The following is a 17,796-nucleotide window of genomic DNA, read 5'->3' on the forward strand; positions in this document are numbered from 1 at the left end:
TAGTTCTGTTCTAGTTCTGTTCTAGTTCTGTTCTAGTTCTGTTCTAGTTCTGTTCTAGTTCTGTTCTAGTTCTGTTCTAGTTCTGTTCTAGTTCTGTTCTAGTTCTGTTCTAGTTCTGTTCTAGTTCTGTTCTAGTTCTGTTCTAGTTCTGTTCTAATTCTGTTCTAGTTCTGTTCTAATTCTGTTCTAGTTCTGTTCTCGTTCTGTACTCGTCTTGATCTCGTTCTGTTCTCGTTTGATCTCGTTCTGTTCTCGTTTTGATCTCGTTCTGTTCAAGTTATGTTCTAGTTCTGTTCTAGTTTAGTTCTCCTTCAGTTCTACAAACTTATCCACTGCAGGTAATAGCCCCACTTGGCTTCCGTAGCTCTTCATATACAAAGAACCATTAACAACAATGTAGGCACTGCTGTTGGGTTGGTTTTGTCTTTAGACAAGTTCTATGAACCAGAAATGATCATAATTAGTAAACAATTAAACGATGTTAAATAATTCTTTTAGCTAATATCTCTCACTGCGCGTAATTAAATCAAAAAAAGAGAGCAATGAGAAAATAGAGCTTAGAATTCAAATGTTAAAAATAATCATTTGGAAAGCTAAAGTAAAGAGAAAAAATAAAATATATTAGAAATAAATTAAATAATAAATGTAATAATAGTAATAAATTTTTTTTAGAAAAAATCTAGTTCCTGTTCGCATCTAGATCAATTCTAGTAGTAGTTATGTCCTAGTTCTTTTATAATTCAGTTCTAGTTGTGTTCTAGTTGTGTTCTTGTTGTGTTCTAGTTCTGTTCTAGTTCTGTTCTAGTTCTGTTCTAGTTCTGTTCTAGTTCTGTTCTAGTTCTGTTCTAGTTCTGTTCTAGTTCTGTTCTAGTTCTGTTCTAGTTCTGTTCAAGTTCTGTTCTAGTTCTGTTCTAGTTCTGTTCTAGTTCTGTTCTAGTTCTGTTCTAGTTCTGTTCTAGTTCTGTTCTAGTTCTGTTCTAGTTCTGTTCTAGTTCTGTTCTAGTTCTGTTCTAGTTCTGTTCTAGTTCTGTTCTAGTTTTGGTTCTAGTTCTGTTCTAGTTCTGTTCTAGTTCTGTTCTAGTTCTGTTCTAGTTCTGTTCTAGTTCTGTTCTAGTTCTGTTCTAGTTCTGTTCTAGTTCTGTTCTAGTTCTGTTCTAGTTCTGTTCTAGTTCTGTTCTAGTGTCTGTTCTAGTTCTGTTCTAGTTCTGTTATAGTTTCTGTTCTAGTTCTGTTCTAGTTCTGTTCTAGTTCTGTTCTAGTTCTGTTCTAGTTCTGTTCTAGTTCTGTTCTAGTTCTGTTTCTAGTTCTGTTCTAGTTCTGTTCTAGTTCTGTTCTAGTTCTGTTCTAGTTCTGTTCTAGTTCTGTTCTAGTTCTGTTTCTAGTTCTGTTCTAGTTCTGTTCTAGTTCTGTTCTAGTTCTGTTCTAGTTCTGTTCTAGTTCTGTTCTAGTTCTGTTCTAGTTCTGTTCTAGTTCTGTTCTAGTTCTGTTTCTAGTTCTGTTCTAGTTCTGTTCTAGTTTCTGTTCTAGTTCTTAGTTCTAGTCTGTTTTCTAGTTCTGTTCTATTCGGTTCTAGTTTCTTTCTAGTTCTCTGTTCTAGTTCTGTTCTAGTTCTGTTCTAGTTCTGTTCTGTATTCGAGTTCTGTCTAGTTCTGTTCTAGTTCGGTTTCTAGTTCTCTGTTCTAGTTCTGTTCTAGTTCTGTTCTAGTATTGTTCTAGTTCTGCTGTTCTGTTCTAGTCTGTATGTTCTAGTTCTGTTCTAGTTCTGTTCTAGGTTCTGTTCTAGTTCTAGTTCTAGTTCTGTTCTAGTTCTGTTTCTAGTTCTGTTCTAGTTCTGTTCTAGTTCTGTTCTAGTTCTGTTCTAGTCTGTTCTAGTTCTGTTCTAGTTCTGTTCTAGTTCTGTTCTAGTTCTGTTCTAGTTCTGTTCTAGTTCTGTTCTAGTTCTGTTCTAGTTCTGTTCTAGTTCTGTTCTAGTTCTGTTCTAGTTCTGTTCTAGTTCTGTTCTAGTTCTGTTCTAGTTCTGTTCTAGTTCTGTTCTAGTTCTGTTCTAGTTCTGTCTGTTCTAGTTCTGTTCTGTTCTAGTTCTGTTCTAGTTCTGTCTAGTTCTGTTCTAGTTCTGTTCTAGTTCTGTTCTAGTTCTGTTCTAGTTCTGTTCTAGTTCTGTTCTAGTTCTGTTATAGTTCTGTTCTAGTTCTGTTCTAGTTCTGTTCTAGTTCTGTTATAGTGTTCTAGTTCTGTTCTAGTTCTGTTCTAGTTCTGTTCTAGTTCTGTTCTAGTTCTGTTCTAGTTCTGTTCTGTTCTGTTCTAGTTCTGTTCTAGTTCTGTTCTAGTTCTGTTCTGTTCTGTTCTGTTCTAGTTCTGTTCTAGTTCTGTTCTGTTCTAGTTCTGTTCTAGTTCTGTTCTAGTTCTGTTCTAGTTCTGTTATAGTTCAGTTCTAGTTCAGTTCTAGTTCTAGTTCTGTTCTAGTTCTGTTCTAGTTCTGTTCTAGTTCTGTTCTAGTTCCGTTCTAGTTCTGTTTCTAGTTCTGTTCTAGTTCTGTTCTAGTTCTGTTCTAGTTCTGTTCTAGTTCTGTTCTAGTTCTGTTCTAGTTCTGTTCTAGTTCTAGTTCTGTTCTAGTTCTAGTTTCTGTTCTAGTTCTGTTCTAGTTCTGTTCTAGTTCTGTTCTAGTTCTGTTCAAGTTCTGTTCTAGTTCTGTTCTAGTTCTGTTCTAGTTCTGTTCTAGTTATTTTCTAGTTCGATTCTAGTTGTTTTAGTTTTAGTTGAAATTAAAATTTATTTTTTTTTTACTTTTTCTGAATGAATATTTTATTTTGTTTTTTCCATAATTTTTGTTTATTTATTTTTCTTTGTACTAAAATTTGTTTAGTACTTGTTTTTTTAAATAATATTTATTATAATTGTTTTTTTTCATATTTTATATTTTATATGGTTTTTTTTTGTGTTTGTATTTTTTTACATAGCATTATTATATTATAGCGTATATAACAATATATACAATTAAATACCAAAGAGAAGAAATCTAAGTAGTAGAAGGGGCGGGGGAGTAATGTTTTTTTCTTACTTGTTGATCATCTTTTTTATATAATAAATTGTTTATTGGGGGTATCGTTTTTAATTTAAATGTGTTTTTTTTTTTGTTTATGTATTATTTAGATAATTATAATTATTATAATAATTTAAATACATTAAAGTAGTTTGTTTACTTTTATCGTTTATATTATATCAAAACTAACAAATTTATTTTGGTTTTTTTTTTTCGTTTAATTTTTTAAGTAGAGGTTTTGCAAACTGTTTTACTTAATTTTTATACTTTTTTTTAGAAAAAGCAGACTGTGGAGTATAAATTATAAACAAAATTTCTTTGATTTTTTGAGGGGTTTTAAAACTTAGAAACGGGATAACAAAATCTATATAAAAAGGGTTCAAGGGTTAAAGATTGTCATTTTTTATATAGTTTTTATGTTTTCTTTTTTCATTATAATTTAAAGTTTGTTTTTGTTTAGAAGTAAAAATATATAAATTAAAATTATTCAGTCAGTTTAGTTTAAATTAAAAAAAAAAAAAAAAAACAAAAAAGAAAATTGAAAAAATTAGCAAAGTTTTAAGTCTTACAAAACAATTTTATATTGTTGCCAAACAAATAAACAAATTATATAAAATTAATAATGTTTAGTTAAAGAACTAAATAAACATTACTAATAATAACCTTAAGGAACTGTTGTTTGAATATTTTTGTTTAGAAAAAACAAAACAAAATGAAACTCAATTGGTTATAGGGAAAAGCTTTAACAAATTCTAAATTTTAAAGTTTTTTTTTAAATAAGTTTTGTATGTTTATAATTTTTGTAATGTTATACAAAGATAGTAAAAATTTTAATAACATATTGCATATTTTTAGGCTTGATATTTACTTTTTGTTTGTTTTTTTTTAAGAGGTTTACTTTTTTATAAATATTTTCTTTTTTTATTATTTTTGTTTATAAAGTTAAATATTGCTTTATTTTTGTTTATAAATTTACTTGTTTTGTTTTTCTTTTGGTGTTTTTCTTTATACTTTTAGGGGAGAGTAATATTTACTTTACTTTAATTAAATATAAAGCCTATATTTAAAGCCAGCAAATTAACTCAAATGTATGACATACTTTTAGGTGTTTATCTTTTTTTTCTTAAATTCATAATTTTTTTCGTTTTTCTTTTAATAATTAAGCAAAAAACAAATAAAAAACTTACCAAAACGACAACACAATGTAACAGTTAAACATAAAACACTTGTCGTTAAACATTTAAAAACATAAAAAGCTGCTACTTTTGTAACCAATATTTAGCACGACGCATACGTGCCGTATCCAGATCATCGGCATCCAAAGATAATGAAGAAAATGCTGGGGCAGAAGCTGGTATACAATCAACATCAGCATCCACGGTTGCATCAGTTCTAGCCGATGAGATCATAGCATCCAAACGTTCTGTAACACTACCGGTATGACTAAAACTGCGCATGCCTAGAAAATCTCTAGCTGTGGCTGAGGATGAGGAAGAGGGTCCATCCAGATCATAATTTATAAAATTTTCCTCAGCGCCTGCCGTTGTAGTAGTTGTCTTATGGCTATTATTTGGGGTAGTGTCTTGGGCGCCAGCATTATCAACATCATCATCAACAAATCCATACCAATATCACATAACCATTATTTGCAGTGCTACTCATTGATCTATAGTACGATAAACACGTCTTTGTGGTTCGGGTGTGTAGTGAATGCGGGTGCGAAAGTGTTGTGGTGAGCCGGGTACACTTTCTGAACCTCTACGGGGTGGTGGCAAGGGAGGAGAAGCATTAACAAATCTATAAGTTTAATAAAAAAGTAAATTTTATAAGTTTTAGTTCTAATTCTAGTTCTAGTTCTGTTCTAGTACTGTTCTAGTTCTGTTCTAGTTCTGTTCTAGTTCTGTTCTAGTTCTGTTCTAGTTCTGTTCTAGTTCTGTTCTAGTTCTGTTCTAGTTCTGTTCTAGTTCTGTTCTAGTTCTGTTCTAGTTCTGTTCTAGTTCTGTTCTAGTTCTGTTCTAGTTCTGTTCTAGTTCTGTTCTAGTTCTGTTCTAGTTCTGTTCTAGTTCTGTTCTAGTTCTGTTCTAGTTCTGTTCTAGTTCTGTTCTAGTTCTGTTCTAGTTCTGTTCTAGTTCTGTTCTAGTTCTGTTCTAGGTCTGTTCTAGTTCTGTTCTAGTTCTGTTCTAGTTCTGTTCTAGTTCTGTTCTAGTTCTGTTCTAGTTCTGTTCTAGTTCAGTTCTAGTTCTGTTCTAGTTCAGTTCTAGTTCTGTTCTAGTTCTGTTCTAGTCTTTCTAGTTCTGTTCTAGTTCTGTTCTAGTTCTGTTCTAGTTCTGTTCTAGTTTCTGTTCTAGTTCTGTTCTAGTTCTGTTCTAGTTCTGTTCTAGTTCTGTTCTAGTCTGTTCTAGTTCTGTTCTAGTTCTGTTCTAGTTCTGTTCTAGTTCTGTTCTAGTTCTGTTCTAGTTTCTGTTCTAGTTCTGTTCTAGTTCTGTTCTAGTTCTGTTCTAGTTCTTGTTCTAGTTCTGTTCTAGTTCTGTTCTAGTTCTGTTCTAGTTCTGTCTAGTTCGGTCTAGTTCTGTTCTAGTTCTGTTTCTAGTTCTGTTCTAGTTTCTGTTCTAGTCTGTTCTAGTTCTGTTCTAGTTCTGTTCTAGTTCTGTTCTAGTCTGTTCTAGTTCTGTTCAGTTCTGTTCTAGTTCTGTTCTAGTTCGTTCTAGTTCTGTTCCTAGTTCTGTTTCTAGTTCTGTCTAGTTCTGTTCTAGTTCTGTTCTAGTTCTGTTCTAGTTCTGTTCTAGTTCTGTTCTAGTTCTGTTTAGTTCTGTTCTATTCTGTTCTGTTCTAGTTCTAGTTCTGTTCTAGTTCTAGTTCTGTTCTAGTTCTGTTCTAGTTCTGTTCTAGTTCTGTTCTAGTTCTGTTCTAGTTCTGTTCTAGTTCTGTTCTAGTTCTGTTCTAGTTCTGTTCTAGTTCTGTTCTAGTTCTGTTCTACTTCTGTTCTAGTTCTGTTCTACTTCTGTTCTAGTTCTGTTCTACTTCTGTTCTAGTTCTGTTCTAGTTCTGTTCTAGTTCTGTTCTAGTTCTGTTCTAGTTCTGTTCTAGTTCTGTTCTAGTTCTGTTCTAGTTCTGTTCTAGTTCTGTTCTAGTTCTGTTCTAGTTCTGTTCTAGTTCTGTTCTAGTTCTGTTCTAGTTCTGTTCTAGTTCTGTTCTAGTTCTGTTTTAGTTCTGTTCTAGTTCTGTTCTAGTTCTGTTCTATTCTAATTCTGTTCTAGTTCTGTTCTATTTGTTCTAGTTCTGTTCTACTTCTGTTCTAGTTCTGTTCTAGTTCTGTTCTAGTTCTGTTCTAGTTCTGTTCTAGTTCTGTTCTAGTTCTGTTCTAGTTCTGTTCTAGTTCTGTTCTAGTTCTGTTCTAGTTCTGTTCTAGTTCTGTTCTAGTTCTGTTCTAGTTCTGTTCTAGTTCTGTTCTAGTTCTGTTCTAGTTCTGTTCTAGTTCTGTTCTAGTTCTGTTCTAGTTCTATTCTAGTTCTGTTCTAGTTCTGTTCTAGTTCTGTTCTAGTTCTGTTCTAGTTCTGTTCTAGTTCTGTTCTAGTTCTGTTCTAGTTCTGTTCTAGTTATGTTCTAGTTATGTTCTAGTTATATTCTAGTTTTGTTCTAGTTCTGTTCTAGGTCTCTTGTAGTTCTGTGTTATTTCTGTTCTCTTTTAATTCTTGTTCCTTTTTAGATCTGTTCTAGTTCATTTTTAGAAATTTCCAAACCCACCTTCTGTTTAACATGGGTGAAGTGCCTGGTGGTTGTCCACTTAATTCTAAAATATTTTTACGCAACAGCAAAGGAGACTGGCCACGATTGTAGCGTGGTGGTGGATCCGGTGAACGATGTCGTCGATCTAAATTCGCCAAAATATGAGCCGGAGTATGCGTGGCCGGCAATGACGAACTGGGGCCTGTCGAATTAACATTTGATCCAGCTCCTCCAGTGGCGGCATAACGTCTTATGAAACCAGCAGCACTCGAGCCCTCCTGGAAACCTTCAGCTAGAGCCGGCTTGCAGGTTTCAGTAGAGGGTGAGGTGGTTTGACTATTACTGGAACTACTGCTGCCACAAGACATCGTACGATAATACAATTGGGCCTTACGTTCGTTTGTCAATTCAGATCCTGCTGTTGTTAAACCATTTGTAGGTGATGTAGCTGTCGTAGTAGAATTATTATTTGTTTGTGTTTTAACATAATTTGACAATTGGCGTTTCATAGCACCCGCTAAAGTATTAAACCAGCCTAAAGCATTTCAAAATATAACAAACAAATACAAACCAAAAGACACACACGCAACACAAGACAAATATAACAGTCACAATATGAAGTAATAAAAGTAGCATAAGGTTTTTTTTAAGAAATGTTTAAGTGCAATGTTTGTGACCATGTTACCACACAGATGTTTGTTTGTTTATTAAAAGAGCAGCCAAAAACAAAGATGCAGAGTAGTAGTTTTATAAGTGCAAACAAGGTTATGAGTGAAAAAAGGAGGAAAAAAGAAAATGTTTTTTTAATTCAAAACAGTGTTTTAAAAATGTGTGATGTGCAGTAGATAAAGCATGTATGAAAAACAAGCAGTTAAATAAACAGAAAACTTTAGCGACAACTTACCACTTTCCGGTTTAAAATTATTCTCTTTACTGGCTATTGCCGGAGTATTAGCATTGGCTATGGAGGCTGAAGCGGAGCCTGAACGTTGATTATATAATTTACTTAATTTTGTAACCGTAGGACTTGTGACATTTAACATTCTAGACTGTTGTGGATGTTTAGTTAAAACTGCCGAGTCGGACAGAGTTTCCGGTGAAGTGGCTGGGGATCTAGAGTTACGCATTACACTGCCCCCACCATAGGGGGAGGTTGTATTAGAATTATTCAAATATTGTTGAGGCAGTGGTTGATATTGCAAATGCGCTGTGGGTGATGTAGTAGTAGTGCCAAAGCCTAAAGTATTGGGAGAAGTGGGTGAAGAGGAGCTCTTGTTTTCGTTAAGCGTTAAAGGTAAACTTCTTGGTCCTTGTTGAGAAGATGAAGAAATTGCATCACCAGCAGTACCACCAATTTGTGAACATTGTGAAGATTGTGTTGATGATTGACTAGATGTTGAATATGATGATAAAGTTGAGCTAGAGGCAATGGGTATATGGGAACTGTGTTGTTGTTGCTGCTGCTGATAGAAATTCGTTTGAAAGGGATTTGTTGTTGTGCCATCTGAGGGCGAGTGTTTGGTATAGATATTCGTATAGTGTTGATGTTGTTGACGTTCTAATTCTTTCTCACGCAATTGATTTTGTTGATGGTAGAAACGTTGAAGAACTGGAAGAAAATAAATAATAAAATTTAAGTTTTTTTTAAGAAAAGTTAATATTAGTTTTTCAGTTCTAGTTTAGTTCTAGTTTAGTTCTAGTTTAGTTCTAGTTCAGTTCTAGTTCAGTTCTAGTTCAGTTCTAGTTCAGTTCTAGTTCAGTTCTAGTTCAGTTCTAGTTCAGTTCTAGTTCAGTTCTAGTTCAGTTCTAGTTCAGTTCTAGTTCAGTTCTAGTTCAGTTCTAGTTCAGTTCTAGTTCAGTTCTAGTTCAGTTCTAGTTCAGTTCTAGTTCAGTTCTAGTTCAGTTCTAGTTCAGTTCTAGTTCAGTTCTAGTTCAGTTCTAGTTCAGTTCTAGTTCAGTTCTAGTTCAGTTCTAGTTCAGTTCTAGTTCAGTTCTAGTTCAGTTCTAGTACAGTTCTAGTTCAGTTCTAGTTCAGTTCTAGTTCAGTTCTAGTTCAGTTCTAGTTCAGTTCTAGTTCAGTTCTAGTTCAGTTTTCTAGTTCAGTTCTAGTTCAGTTCTAGTTCAGTTCTAGTTCAGTTCTAGTTCAGTTCTAGTTCAGTTCTAGTTCAGTTCTAGTTCAGTTCTAGTTCAGTTCTAGTTCAGTTCTAGTTCAGTTCTAGTTCAGTTCTAGTTCAGTTCTAGTTCAGTTCTAGTTCAGTTCTAGTTCAGTTCTAGTTCAGTTCTAGTTCAGTTCTAGTTCAGTTCTAGTTAGTTCTAGTTCAGTTCTAGTTCAGTTCTAGTTCAGTTCTAGTTCAGTTCTAGTTCAGTTCTAGTTCAGTTCTAGTTCAGTTCTAGTTCAGTTCTAGTTCAGTTCTAGTTCAGTTCTAGTTAGTTCAGTTCTAGTTCAGTTCTAGTTCAGTTCTAGTTCAGTTCTAGTTCAGTTCTAGTTCAGTTCTAGTTCAGTTCTAGTTCAGTTCTAGTTCAGTTCTAGTTCAGTTCTAGTTCAGTTCTAGTTCAGTTCTAGTTCAGTTCTAGTTCAGTTCTAGTTCAGTTCTAGTTCAGTTCTAGTTCAGTTCTAGTTCAGTTCTAGTTCAGTTCTAGTTCAGTTCTAGTTCAGTTCTAGGTTCAGTTCTAGTTCAGTTCTAGTTCAGTTCTAGTTCAGTTCTAGTTCAGTTCTAGTTCAGTTCTAGTTCAGTTCTAGTTCAGTTCTATTCAGTTCTAGTTCAGTTCTAGTTCAGTTCTAGTTCAAGTTCTAGTTCAGTTCTAGTTCAGTTCTAGTTCAGTTCTAGTTCAGTTCTAGTTCAGTTCTAGTTCAGTTCTAGTTCAGTTCTAGTTCAGTTCTAGTTCAGTTCTAGTTCAGTTCTAGTTCAGTTCTAGTTCAGTTCTATTAGTTCTAGTTCAGTTCTAGTTCAGTTCTAGTTCAGTTCTAGTTAAGTTCTAGTTCAGTTCTAGTTCAGTTCTAGTTCAGTTCTAGTTCAGTTCTAGTTCAGTTCTAGTTCAGTTCTAGTTCAGTTCTAGTTTCAGTTCTAGTTCAGTTCTAGTTCAGTTCTAGTTTCTAGTTCAGTGCTAGTTCGTTCTAGTTCAGTTCTAGTTCAGTTCTAGTTCAGTTCTAGTTCAGTTCTAGTTCAGTTTCTAGTTCAGTTCTAGTTCAGTTCTAGTTCAGTTCTAGTTCAGTTCAGTTCTAGTTCAGTTCTAGTTCAGTCTAGTTCAGTTCTAGTTCAGTTCTAGTTCAGTTCTAGTTCAGTTCTAGTTCAGTTCTAGTTCAGTTCTAGTTCAGTTCTAGTTCAGTTCTAGTTCAGTTCTAGTTCAGTTCTAGTTCAGTTCTAGTTCAGTTCTAGTTCAGTTCTAGTTCAGTTCTAGTTAAGTTCTAGTTCAGTTCTAGTTCTAGTTCTAGTTCAGTTCTAGTTCAGTTCTAGTTAGTTCTAGTTCAGTTCTAGTTCAGTTCTAGTTCAGTTCTAGTTCAGTTCTAGTTCAGTTCTAGTTCAGTTCTAGTTCAGTTCAGTTCTAGTTCAGTTCTAGTTCTAGTTCAGCTAGTTCAGTCTAGTTCAGTTCTAGTTCAGTTCTAGTTCAGTTCTAGTTCAGTTCTAGTTCAGTTCTAGTTCAGTTCTAGTTCAGTTAGTTCAGTTCTAGTTCAGTAGTTCAGTTCTAGTTCAGTTCTAGTTCTAGTTCAGTGCTAGTTCAGTTCTAGTTCAGTTCTAGTTCAGTTCTAGTTCAGTTCTAGTTCAGTTCTAGTTCAGTTCTAGTTTAGTTCTAGTTTAGTTCTAGTTCAGTTCTAGTTCAGTTCTAGTTCAGTTCTAGTTCAGTTCTAGTTCAGTTCTAATTCAGTTCTTGTTCAGTTCTAGTTCTAGTTCAGTTGTAGTTCAGTTCTAGTTCAGTTCTGTTCTAGTTCTTTTCTAGTTCTTTTCTAGTTCTGTTCTAGTTCTATTCTAGTTCGGTTCTAGTTCATTTTTGTAAAAACTTTACCTATTGGACTATGATTGCCGGGAACACGTGGTGGTTGTGTTTCATTTTTAGTTAAAGGTATTAAAGAGGGTTTATTATCCTGTTTCTCTGACTCCAGTGAAGTCTTCTTGGCTGCTGTCATACTAGCTTTAGCCTCTCCACCCTGTTGAAAACGTTTCCGTTGCACTGCAGGCGATTCTAAAGCTGATGTGTGAGTAGTATTGGCAGCATCACAAGAATCAAAAGCTAATGCCACATCTTGAGTGGTGGGCATTCGCCATAAGGGATCTATTTGATTGGGTTGAACATTAGAGGAGTTTTTCTTTTGACTAAAGGGGGAAGTGGTCAAATTGCGTAAAATAGATTGACCTGTAAGGAAAAATTTATAAAACATTAAGTTATTGTAATAATTTTGTTTGTTTTAGTAGACATATTAACCTATTGTCGATAAAACCGATTCCTTTTTGGGACTTTCATCGCCCGGCGATGTTTGATAACGCTGCAAAGAGGAGCCACCATTAAATTTCTTTTGCATAAATGGAGATTTACGATATAATTTATTCATTTCATTGACTAATTTCGAATCATCTTTATTGAGATTGTAGGAAACACTGGGTGGTGATAAAGGACTAGAACTGGTGGCAGAACTACTGCCAGAACCAGTATTATAACTAACGCTGCCACTGCCACCAACTGATGAGCCGGTAGTAGTTCTACTATTGTGGCCCATGGTTGCTGTTGATCCCTGATAATTATTTATTGTTGCTGCTGTTGTTGTGGTTGTTATATTACTGCTATTAATGCTAAATTGATTTAAAGTTTGAGGTAGTTGAGATGGTTGCTGCTGTTGATGATGACGATGTTGTTGCTGTTGCTGATGATGTTTGAAACTATTTGAACGTTGTTGCTGCTGCTGCTGATGTCGTTGTTGATAATGTTCTATGGTGGCACCACCGCCCTGATAACTGGGTATTTGTGATTGTGTTTGTTTTGTTAAAGCATTTATTGTCATTGTTGTCGTTGTTGCTGTTGATGTTATAGCCCCCATTAAGGAGGAGCCCGTATTCAGATTGGCTGTAGAGGCTAAAGCGTTTATAGGATTTTTATAATGATGTTTAGAGGCATCATATGTAGCCGGTGTTGATGATGTGGGTATTTGAGTTCTGTAATAGAGAAATAAAATATGAAATTTAAATTGTTTAGCATTTTCTATGAACTTTTCTTACAACACAAACATTTAGGTGAAGGTTTTTTTAAGATACAAATGATATACAGTTTCTTTGTAATAAAATAAAGAATTTCTATTTTTTTTATAATTAAGAAAATTTGAAATTTAAATTAATAATTTTAAACTAAAAACGTTTTTTTTTTTTAAAATAAACTTTATATTAAGCTGAAGTTTTACTTCTATTATAGTTCCAGACTAGTTCAGTTCTAGTTCTGTTCTAGTTCTGTTCTAGTTCTGTTCTAGTTCTGTTCTAGTTCTGTTCTAGTTCTGTTCTAGTTCTGTTCTAGTTCTGTTCTAGTTCTGTTCTAGTTCTGTTCTAGTTCTGTTCTAGTTCTGTTCTAGTTCTAGTTCTGTTCTAGTTCTAGTTCTGTTCTAGTTCTGTTCTAGTTCTGTTCTAGTTCTGTTCTAGTTCTGTTCTAGTTCTGTTCTAGTTCTGTTCTAGTTCTGTTCTAGTTCTGTTCTAGTTCTGTTCTAGTTCTGTTCTAGTTCTGTTCTAGTTCTGTTCTAGTTCTGTTCTAGTTCTGTTCTAGTTCTGTTCTAGTTCTGTTCTAGTTCTGTTCTAGTTCTGTTCTAGTTCTGTTCTAGTTCTGTTTCTAGTTCTGTTCTAGTTCTGTTCTAGTTCTGTTCTAGTTCTGTTCTAGTTCTGTTCTAGTTCTGTTCTAGTTCTGTTCTAGTTCTAGTTCTGTTCTAGTTCTGTTCTAGTTCTGTTCTGTTCTAGTTCTGTTCTAGTTCTGTTCTAGTTCTGTTCTAGTTCTGTTCTAGTTCTGTTCTAATTCTGTTCTAGTTCTGTTCTGTTCTAGTTCTGTTCTAGTTCTGTTCTAGTTCTGTTCTAGTTTTGTTCTAGTTCTGTTCTAGTTCAGTTCTAGTTCTGTTCTAGTTCAGTTCTAGTTCAGTTCTAGTTCTGTTCTAGTTCTGTTCTAGTTTTGTTCTAGTTCTGTTCTAGTTCTGTTCTAGTTCAGTTCTAGTTCTGTTCTAGTTCTGTTCTAGTTCTAGTTCTAGTTCTGTTCTAGTTCTGTTCTAGTTCTGTTCTAGTTCTGTTCTAGTTCTTTCTAGTTCCTTTCTAGTTCTGTTCTAGTTCTGTTCTAGTTCTGTTCTAGTTCCTTTCTAGTTCTGTTCTAGTTCTGTTCTAGTTCTGTTCTAGTTCTGTTCTAGTTCTGTTCTAGTTCTGTTCTAGTTCTGTTCTAGTTCTGTTCTAGTTCTGTTCTAGTTCTGTTCTAGTTCTGTTCTAGTTCTGTTCTAGTTCTGTTCTAGTTCTGTTCTAGTTCTGTTCTAGTTCTGTTCTAGTTCTAGTTTTGTTCTAGTTTTATTCTAGTTCTATTCTAGTTCAGTTCTAGTTCAGTTCTAGTTCAGTTCTAGTTCTGTTCTAGTTCTGTTCTAGTTCTGTTCTAGTTCTGTTCTAGTTCTGTTCTAGTTCTGTTCTGTTCTAGTTCTGTTCTAGTTCTGTTCTAGTTCTGTTCTAGTTCTGTTCTAGTTCTGTTCTAGTTCTGTTCTAGTTCTGTTCTAGTTCTGTTCTAGTTCTGTTCTAGTTCTATTCTAGTTCAGTTCTAGTTCTGTTCTTGTTCTGTTCTAGTTCTGTTCTAGTTCTGTTCTAGTTCTGTTCTAGTTCTGTTTTAGGTCTGTTCTATAATTAAGTAACAAATTTGAACCTAAAAGTGATATATAATTAAAATTGAATAAGTTCTTTTAAACACTAAACTTAACTTAAAAAAAAAACATGCATTTTTTAGTAGAAAAAAAATGAAAATGTTACATGCAAATTATTAAAAATTAGTAACAAATTTCTAAAAGTAAAATGTCTTTTAAAATGTTGGTTAACAAATTACCACAATTTTTTTTTTGTTGTTTCTTTTGTTGGGTGAAATGTGTTTTTTAATAAATGAGTGTAACAAATAAACAAAACAAGTGTAATACTTACGGGGAGGTGGGAGAGTAGTTTCATGAAAGGTTTTTGTTTTTTTATATAATTGTTTGTAACATTTTGTAAGTTTTTTCTTTCTTTTTTGTATGATAATGTTTTAAGGTTTTATCGTAATTTCTTTTTTAAAAATTATAAATTTTCTTGAAAATTTATGGTTTTCTTTATTGTAGGGGAAATTTAATTAAATTGTTTTTTTTTTTTATTGTATGGTATTTGTTTTAAGGTTTTAAGTTACCTACAAATAAAAAGATTAATAAAAAATAAAAAATAACAATAAAAATAAAAAAAAAATTAAACAAATTTTACAAAATCATCATAACCAAAAGTTTTAGTAAGTTAAAAAGTAATTCTTAAAAATTTTCTTTATACAATTAGTTGAAAAAAAAACTTTTAGCCGTGTAAATAGTAAAAAAGATTAAACAAATAAAGTAAATAATAAAAAAGGCAAGCAATTAAATTAAAAATTTGTTCTATTGGTTTTTTTCTTTCAAATGAATTTTCAAAAAATTGTTTAAAATTAAATTGAATAGAAGAAATTCTACTTGCCTACGTTGAGTTTTAATGCCGGCAGCATCTACAACAGATTTAAACCAATAGGGTATATCAACCTCAGCTTGTTCGTAGTATTTTATAAAATCTAGTTCTAAGAGTTGAGGATATTTAGGTCGTAAATTATGATTTTTAGTTAAACTGCAAAGATATTGATAATAAAAATACATAAATTATTAAGAAGTTGTTGTTATAGGAAAACAAACAAAACTTACCATTTACTAACAAATTCATGAAATTGATTACTAAAATGAAAGTTATCATCTTTTGGCAAACGTGGCGGATCTGATTCCAAAACTTTTGTTAATACCTCAAAATCGGTATTACAGCCTTCATAAGGTGAACGAGCGGTAGCCAATTCAACCAGTGTTATGCCCAGAGACCAAACATCGGCACGTATATCATACTTTGGTTTTTTAGGATCGATACGTTCAGGCTGTAGAAAAACAAAAGAAAAATTATTAAAAATCTACAATAAACAAGAACAGAAAACTTTAATTTACCGCCATATAAGCCGCACAACCAGCTGATCTAGTGGCCGCCTTTGAGTCCACCAAACGCCCACTAATACCAAAATCACATAATTTTATATTGCCACGTTCATCGATTAAAATATTTGAGGGTTTAACATCACGATGTATAACGCCATGTTTCTCTTTCAAATAAGACAAAGCTTTGACCGTCTAAAAATAGAAATAATTCACAATTACAAAACAAATTAATTTATAATTTTAAATCCAAACTCACCGCCACTGTCACCTTCCCCAGTATATTTTCGGGTACTGGTTTCTTTGATAGCTTCAGCAGCTTATCAAAACACATTGACATCAATTCCATGCAAATCCAAACATCAGCATCCGTTACAAAACAACCCAAACATTGTACTATATATTGGCAGTCATGTGATTTTAAAACTACATCCAAATCCATTAAAATACGTTTATTTTCCTCAGAATTGCCAGTGCGTCGCATTTGTTTTACGGCAATTATTGTATTACTGGGTTTGTGGAGCATTTTCACTACATTCCCACTGGTGCCATTGCCCAAATCACCCAAATGTTCGAGATCTTTAATATCGGAGTGGTATTTGTGATCGTTTATCGTTAGAATACCGGTTTGTTTGTGGATTTTCTTTAGTTTTTTATCTGTTTCAGATTCAGCGGCAGGTCCGGTGGGCTTTGCAAAAGCCAATTTCATATTAGTGCGATTTGTGGGACGATTTGATAAGTTGTCCACTGGAAAATAAGATGAAAAATATAATAGAAAAAGGTTAAAAATTCCTATTTCAGTTAAAATACACTCCCGAGACATATTCTTTCAGTTCTAGTTCTGTTCTAGTCCTGTTCTAGTTCTGTTCTAGTTCTGTTCTAGTTCTGTTCTAGTTCTGTTCTAGTTCTGTTCTAGTTCTGTTCTAGTTCTGTTCTAGTTCTGTTCTAGTTCTGTTCTAGTTCTGTTCTAGTTCTGTTCTAGTTCTGTTCTAGTTCTGTTCTAGTTCTGTTCTAGTTCTGTTCTAGTTCTGTTCTAGTTCTGTTCTAGTTCTAGTTCTGTTCTAGTTCTGTTCTAGTTCTGTTCTAGTTCTGTTCTAGTTCTGTTCTAGTTCTGTTCTAGTTCTGTTCTAGTTCTGTTCTAGTTCTGTTCTAGTTCTGTTCTAGTTCTGTTCTAGTTCTGTTCTAGTTCTGTTTTAGTTCTGTTTTAGTTCTGTTCTAGTTCTGTTTTAGTTCTGTTCTGTTCTAGTTCTGTTCTAGTTCTGTTCTAGTTCTGTTCTAGTTCTGTTCTAGTTCTGTTCTAGTTCTTTTAATACATCATTATAATTCTCTGGGAGCTTTTATCAAAGGTTTTCAAGAAATAATACTCTGCCCTAAATTGTTTATTGATATTTACCACTTTACAAACAAATCTTTCATCAAGATTTTCAACACAGTAACCTCCCCCCGTCAACCAAAACCCACAACAAAAAATGTTATTAAAGAAACATTACTCCGGAAATACCAAAAACAAAAATCAAAAACAAAAATTCCAATAGGCTGTTTGGTGGTTTGATTGAAATCTGCTTTCATTAAAAGCAAAACAATAAAAATAAAACAACAACAAACACACACACAAAAACACTTTGACAATAATGAAAACAAAAACATACAGCATAATCGAAAAAAAAAGAGAAAAATAAAAGAAATTCAATACAAAGCAAACAAAACAAAAATTGGGAGACTGAATTGTGTTGTTGTTGTGTTTATTTACTTTTATTCGCAAAAAATCAAGCAAAAATAAAAAACATTCGCAAGAGGGTGGGTGGTGGTGTTGGTATAATGATAGAAAGAAAAAAAGAAGCAGCTAAGAAAAAAGTGGTGGAAGTAGTTAAAAAAAAAAAACCACAGAAAATTAAAACAAAAACCAAAAAAGAAATACTTTGAATGTAAATGACAGGCGATGTTAAAGTATAACCCTCCCCCAACAAAACTTTTTTAATTTCTTTTAACAAAATTTTTTTGGAAATTTTAAGTTTTTTTTTAATACTTACAACCCGTTAATTGTGGACGTACTAAGGTGTTTGGCCTGGCAAGAGGCATTTTTGGTAATATGGATTCATTTTCTGCCTGCAAACGTTCTTCCAGCGATTGTAATTTGCAGGTTATAGTATCCATTGAGGTGTCCATTTCGCGAGAGTGTATTTAGCAAGTGTTTGTTTTGTGTTATTGGAAAATTTTAGCAGCCAGCCTGTTATAAGGCGGTTTTTTCATTAATTACACTTTAATTTTTGTTTGAAAACTTTTTTCTTATTTAAATTGATTAAATAACTTTAAAACACTTTTATATTTTTTTGAATTTTTTAACAATTTAAAAGGTATAGAGGAGGAGGTATTTGAAAATAAAAAACAAAAACTTAAATACACATGAGTTGGTTGGTCGACGACGTTAAATGGTGGCGCTCCTCTTCTGCCGTTTTCTTTCTATTTTCACTCTCTTTTTTCCTTTTCAGGCTTTCTAATGTTGTTCGTTGGTCTCTGCTGCTGCTGCTTCTTCTTCTTGTTCTTTGTATAAGACGACCGTAGTGAAAAAATAAAATCATACGAAAAAAAACCAGCTAACTTTTTATTTGCTAAATTTTATGGCTTTTAATTTATTTGCGGACTTTTACGTTTATGTCATTGTTTTATACACACTTTACACTTTGGTTTTCTATAAAAATTATAAATTATTGTTAGAAATTTCCATTAAAAAAATTAAAAAATATTCAATAACTCTTTCATGTATCACTTCACTTTTCAATGGAAAAAATTTATTTTTATGAATAAAATAGAATGACAAGTGAAAAATAAGCCAAAAAAATATATTGGCGTTGCCAACTAGTTTAAA

General features: G+C 33.0%; 1 protein-coding gene across 3 annotated transcripts; it reads right to left on the minus strand.

Annotated features, from left to right (window-relative positions):
* Positions 1-4,166: 4,166 nt before the first annotated feature.
* On the minus strand, positions 4,167-17,723 carry LOC119602748 (dual specificity mitogen-activated protein kinase kinase hemipterous-like). 3 transcript variants are annotated; one of them, XM_037954436.1, is made up of 10 exons: positions 16,324-16,451; positions 15,190-15,677; positions 14,946-15,125; positions 14,658-14,878; positions 14,440-14,583; positions 11,186-11,910; positions 10,769-11,116; positions 7,671-8,375; positions 6,785-7,214; positions 4,167-4,837 (listed from the first exon to the last, which is right to left on the minus strand). In XM_037954436.1, exons 2-10 carry the CDS (start codon positions 15,637-15,639, stop codon positions 4,699-4,701), a joined length of 3,342 nt encoding a protein of 1,113 aa, XP_037810364.1. In that variant the 5' UTR covers positions 15,640-15,677; positions 16,324-16,451; the 3' UTR covers positions 4,167-4,698. The 3 variants fall into 3 exon arrangements, with proteins under 3 accessions (XP_037810364.1, XP_037810363.1, XP_037810362.1); XM_037954435.1 differs by lacking the exon at positions 16,324-16,451 and adding an exon at positions 16,961-17,722 and having other exon boundaries at positions 4,190-4,837; XM_037954434.1 differs by lacking the exon at positions 16,324-16,451 and adding an exon at positions 16,961-17,723 and having other exon boundaries at positions 4,576-4,837; positions 6,785-7,301.
* Between the last annotated feature and the right edge of the window lie 73 nt (positions 17,724-17,796).

This window comes from Lucilia sericata, unplaced genomic scaffold (assembly GCF_015586225.1).
Source record: "Lucilia sericata isolate MDLA Ls3-8-SP2 unplaced genomic scaffold, ASM1558622v1 Contig000251F_arrow, whole genome shotgun sequence".
Classification (NCBI taxonomy): domain Eukaryota; kingdom Metazoa; phylum Arthropoda; class Insecta; order Diptera; family Calliphoridae; genus Lucilia; species Lucilia sericata.

Bases quoted from the DNA above. Each gene is read 5' to 3' on its own strand.
- LOC119602748 (XM_037954434.1), bottom strand. From the start codon at position 17,096: ATGGACACCTCAATGGATACTATAACCTGCAAATTACAATCGCTGGAA. The intron at 15,126-15,189 runs GTGAGTTTGGAT...TTCTATTTTTAG, and splicing joins TGGGGAAGGTGACAGTGGCG to ACGGTCAAAGCTTTGTCTTA. The intron at 4,838-6,784 runs GTGGGTTTGGAA...TTAAACTTATAG, and splicing joins TCACCCATGTTAAACAGAAG to ATTTGTTAATGCTTCTCCTC.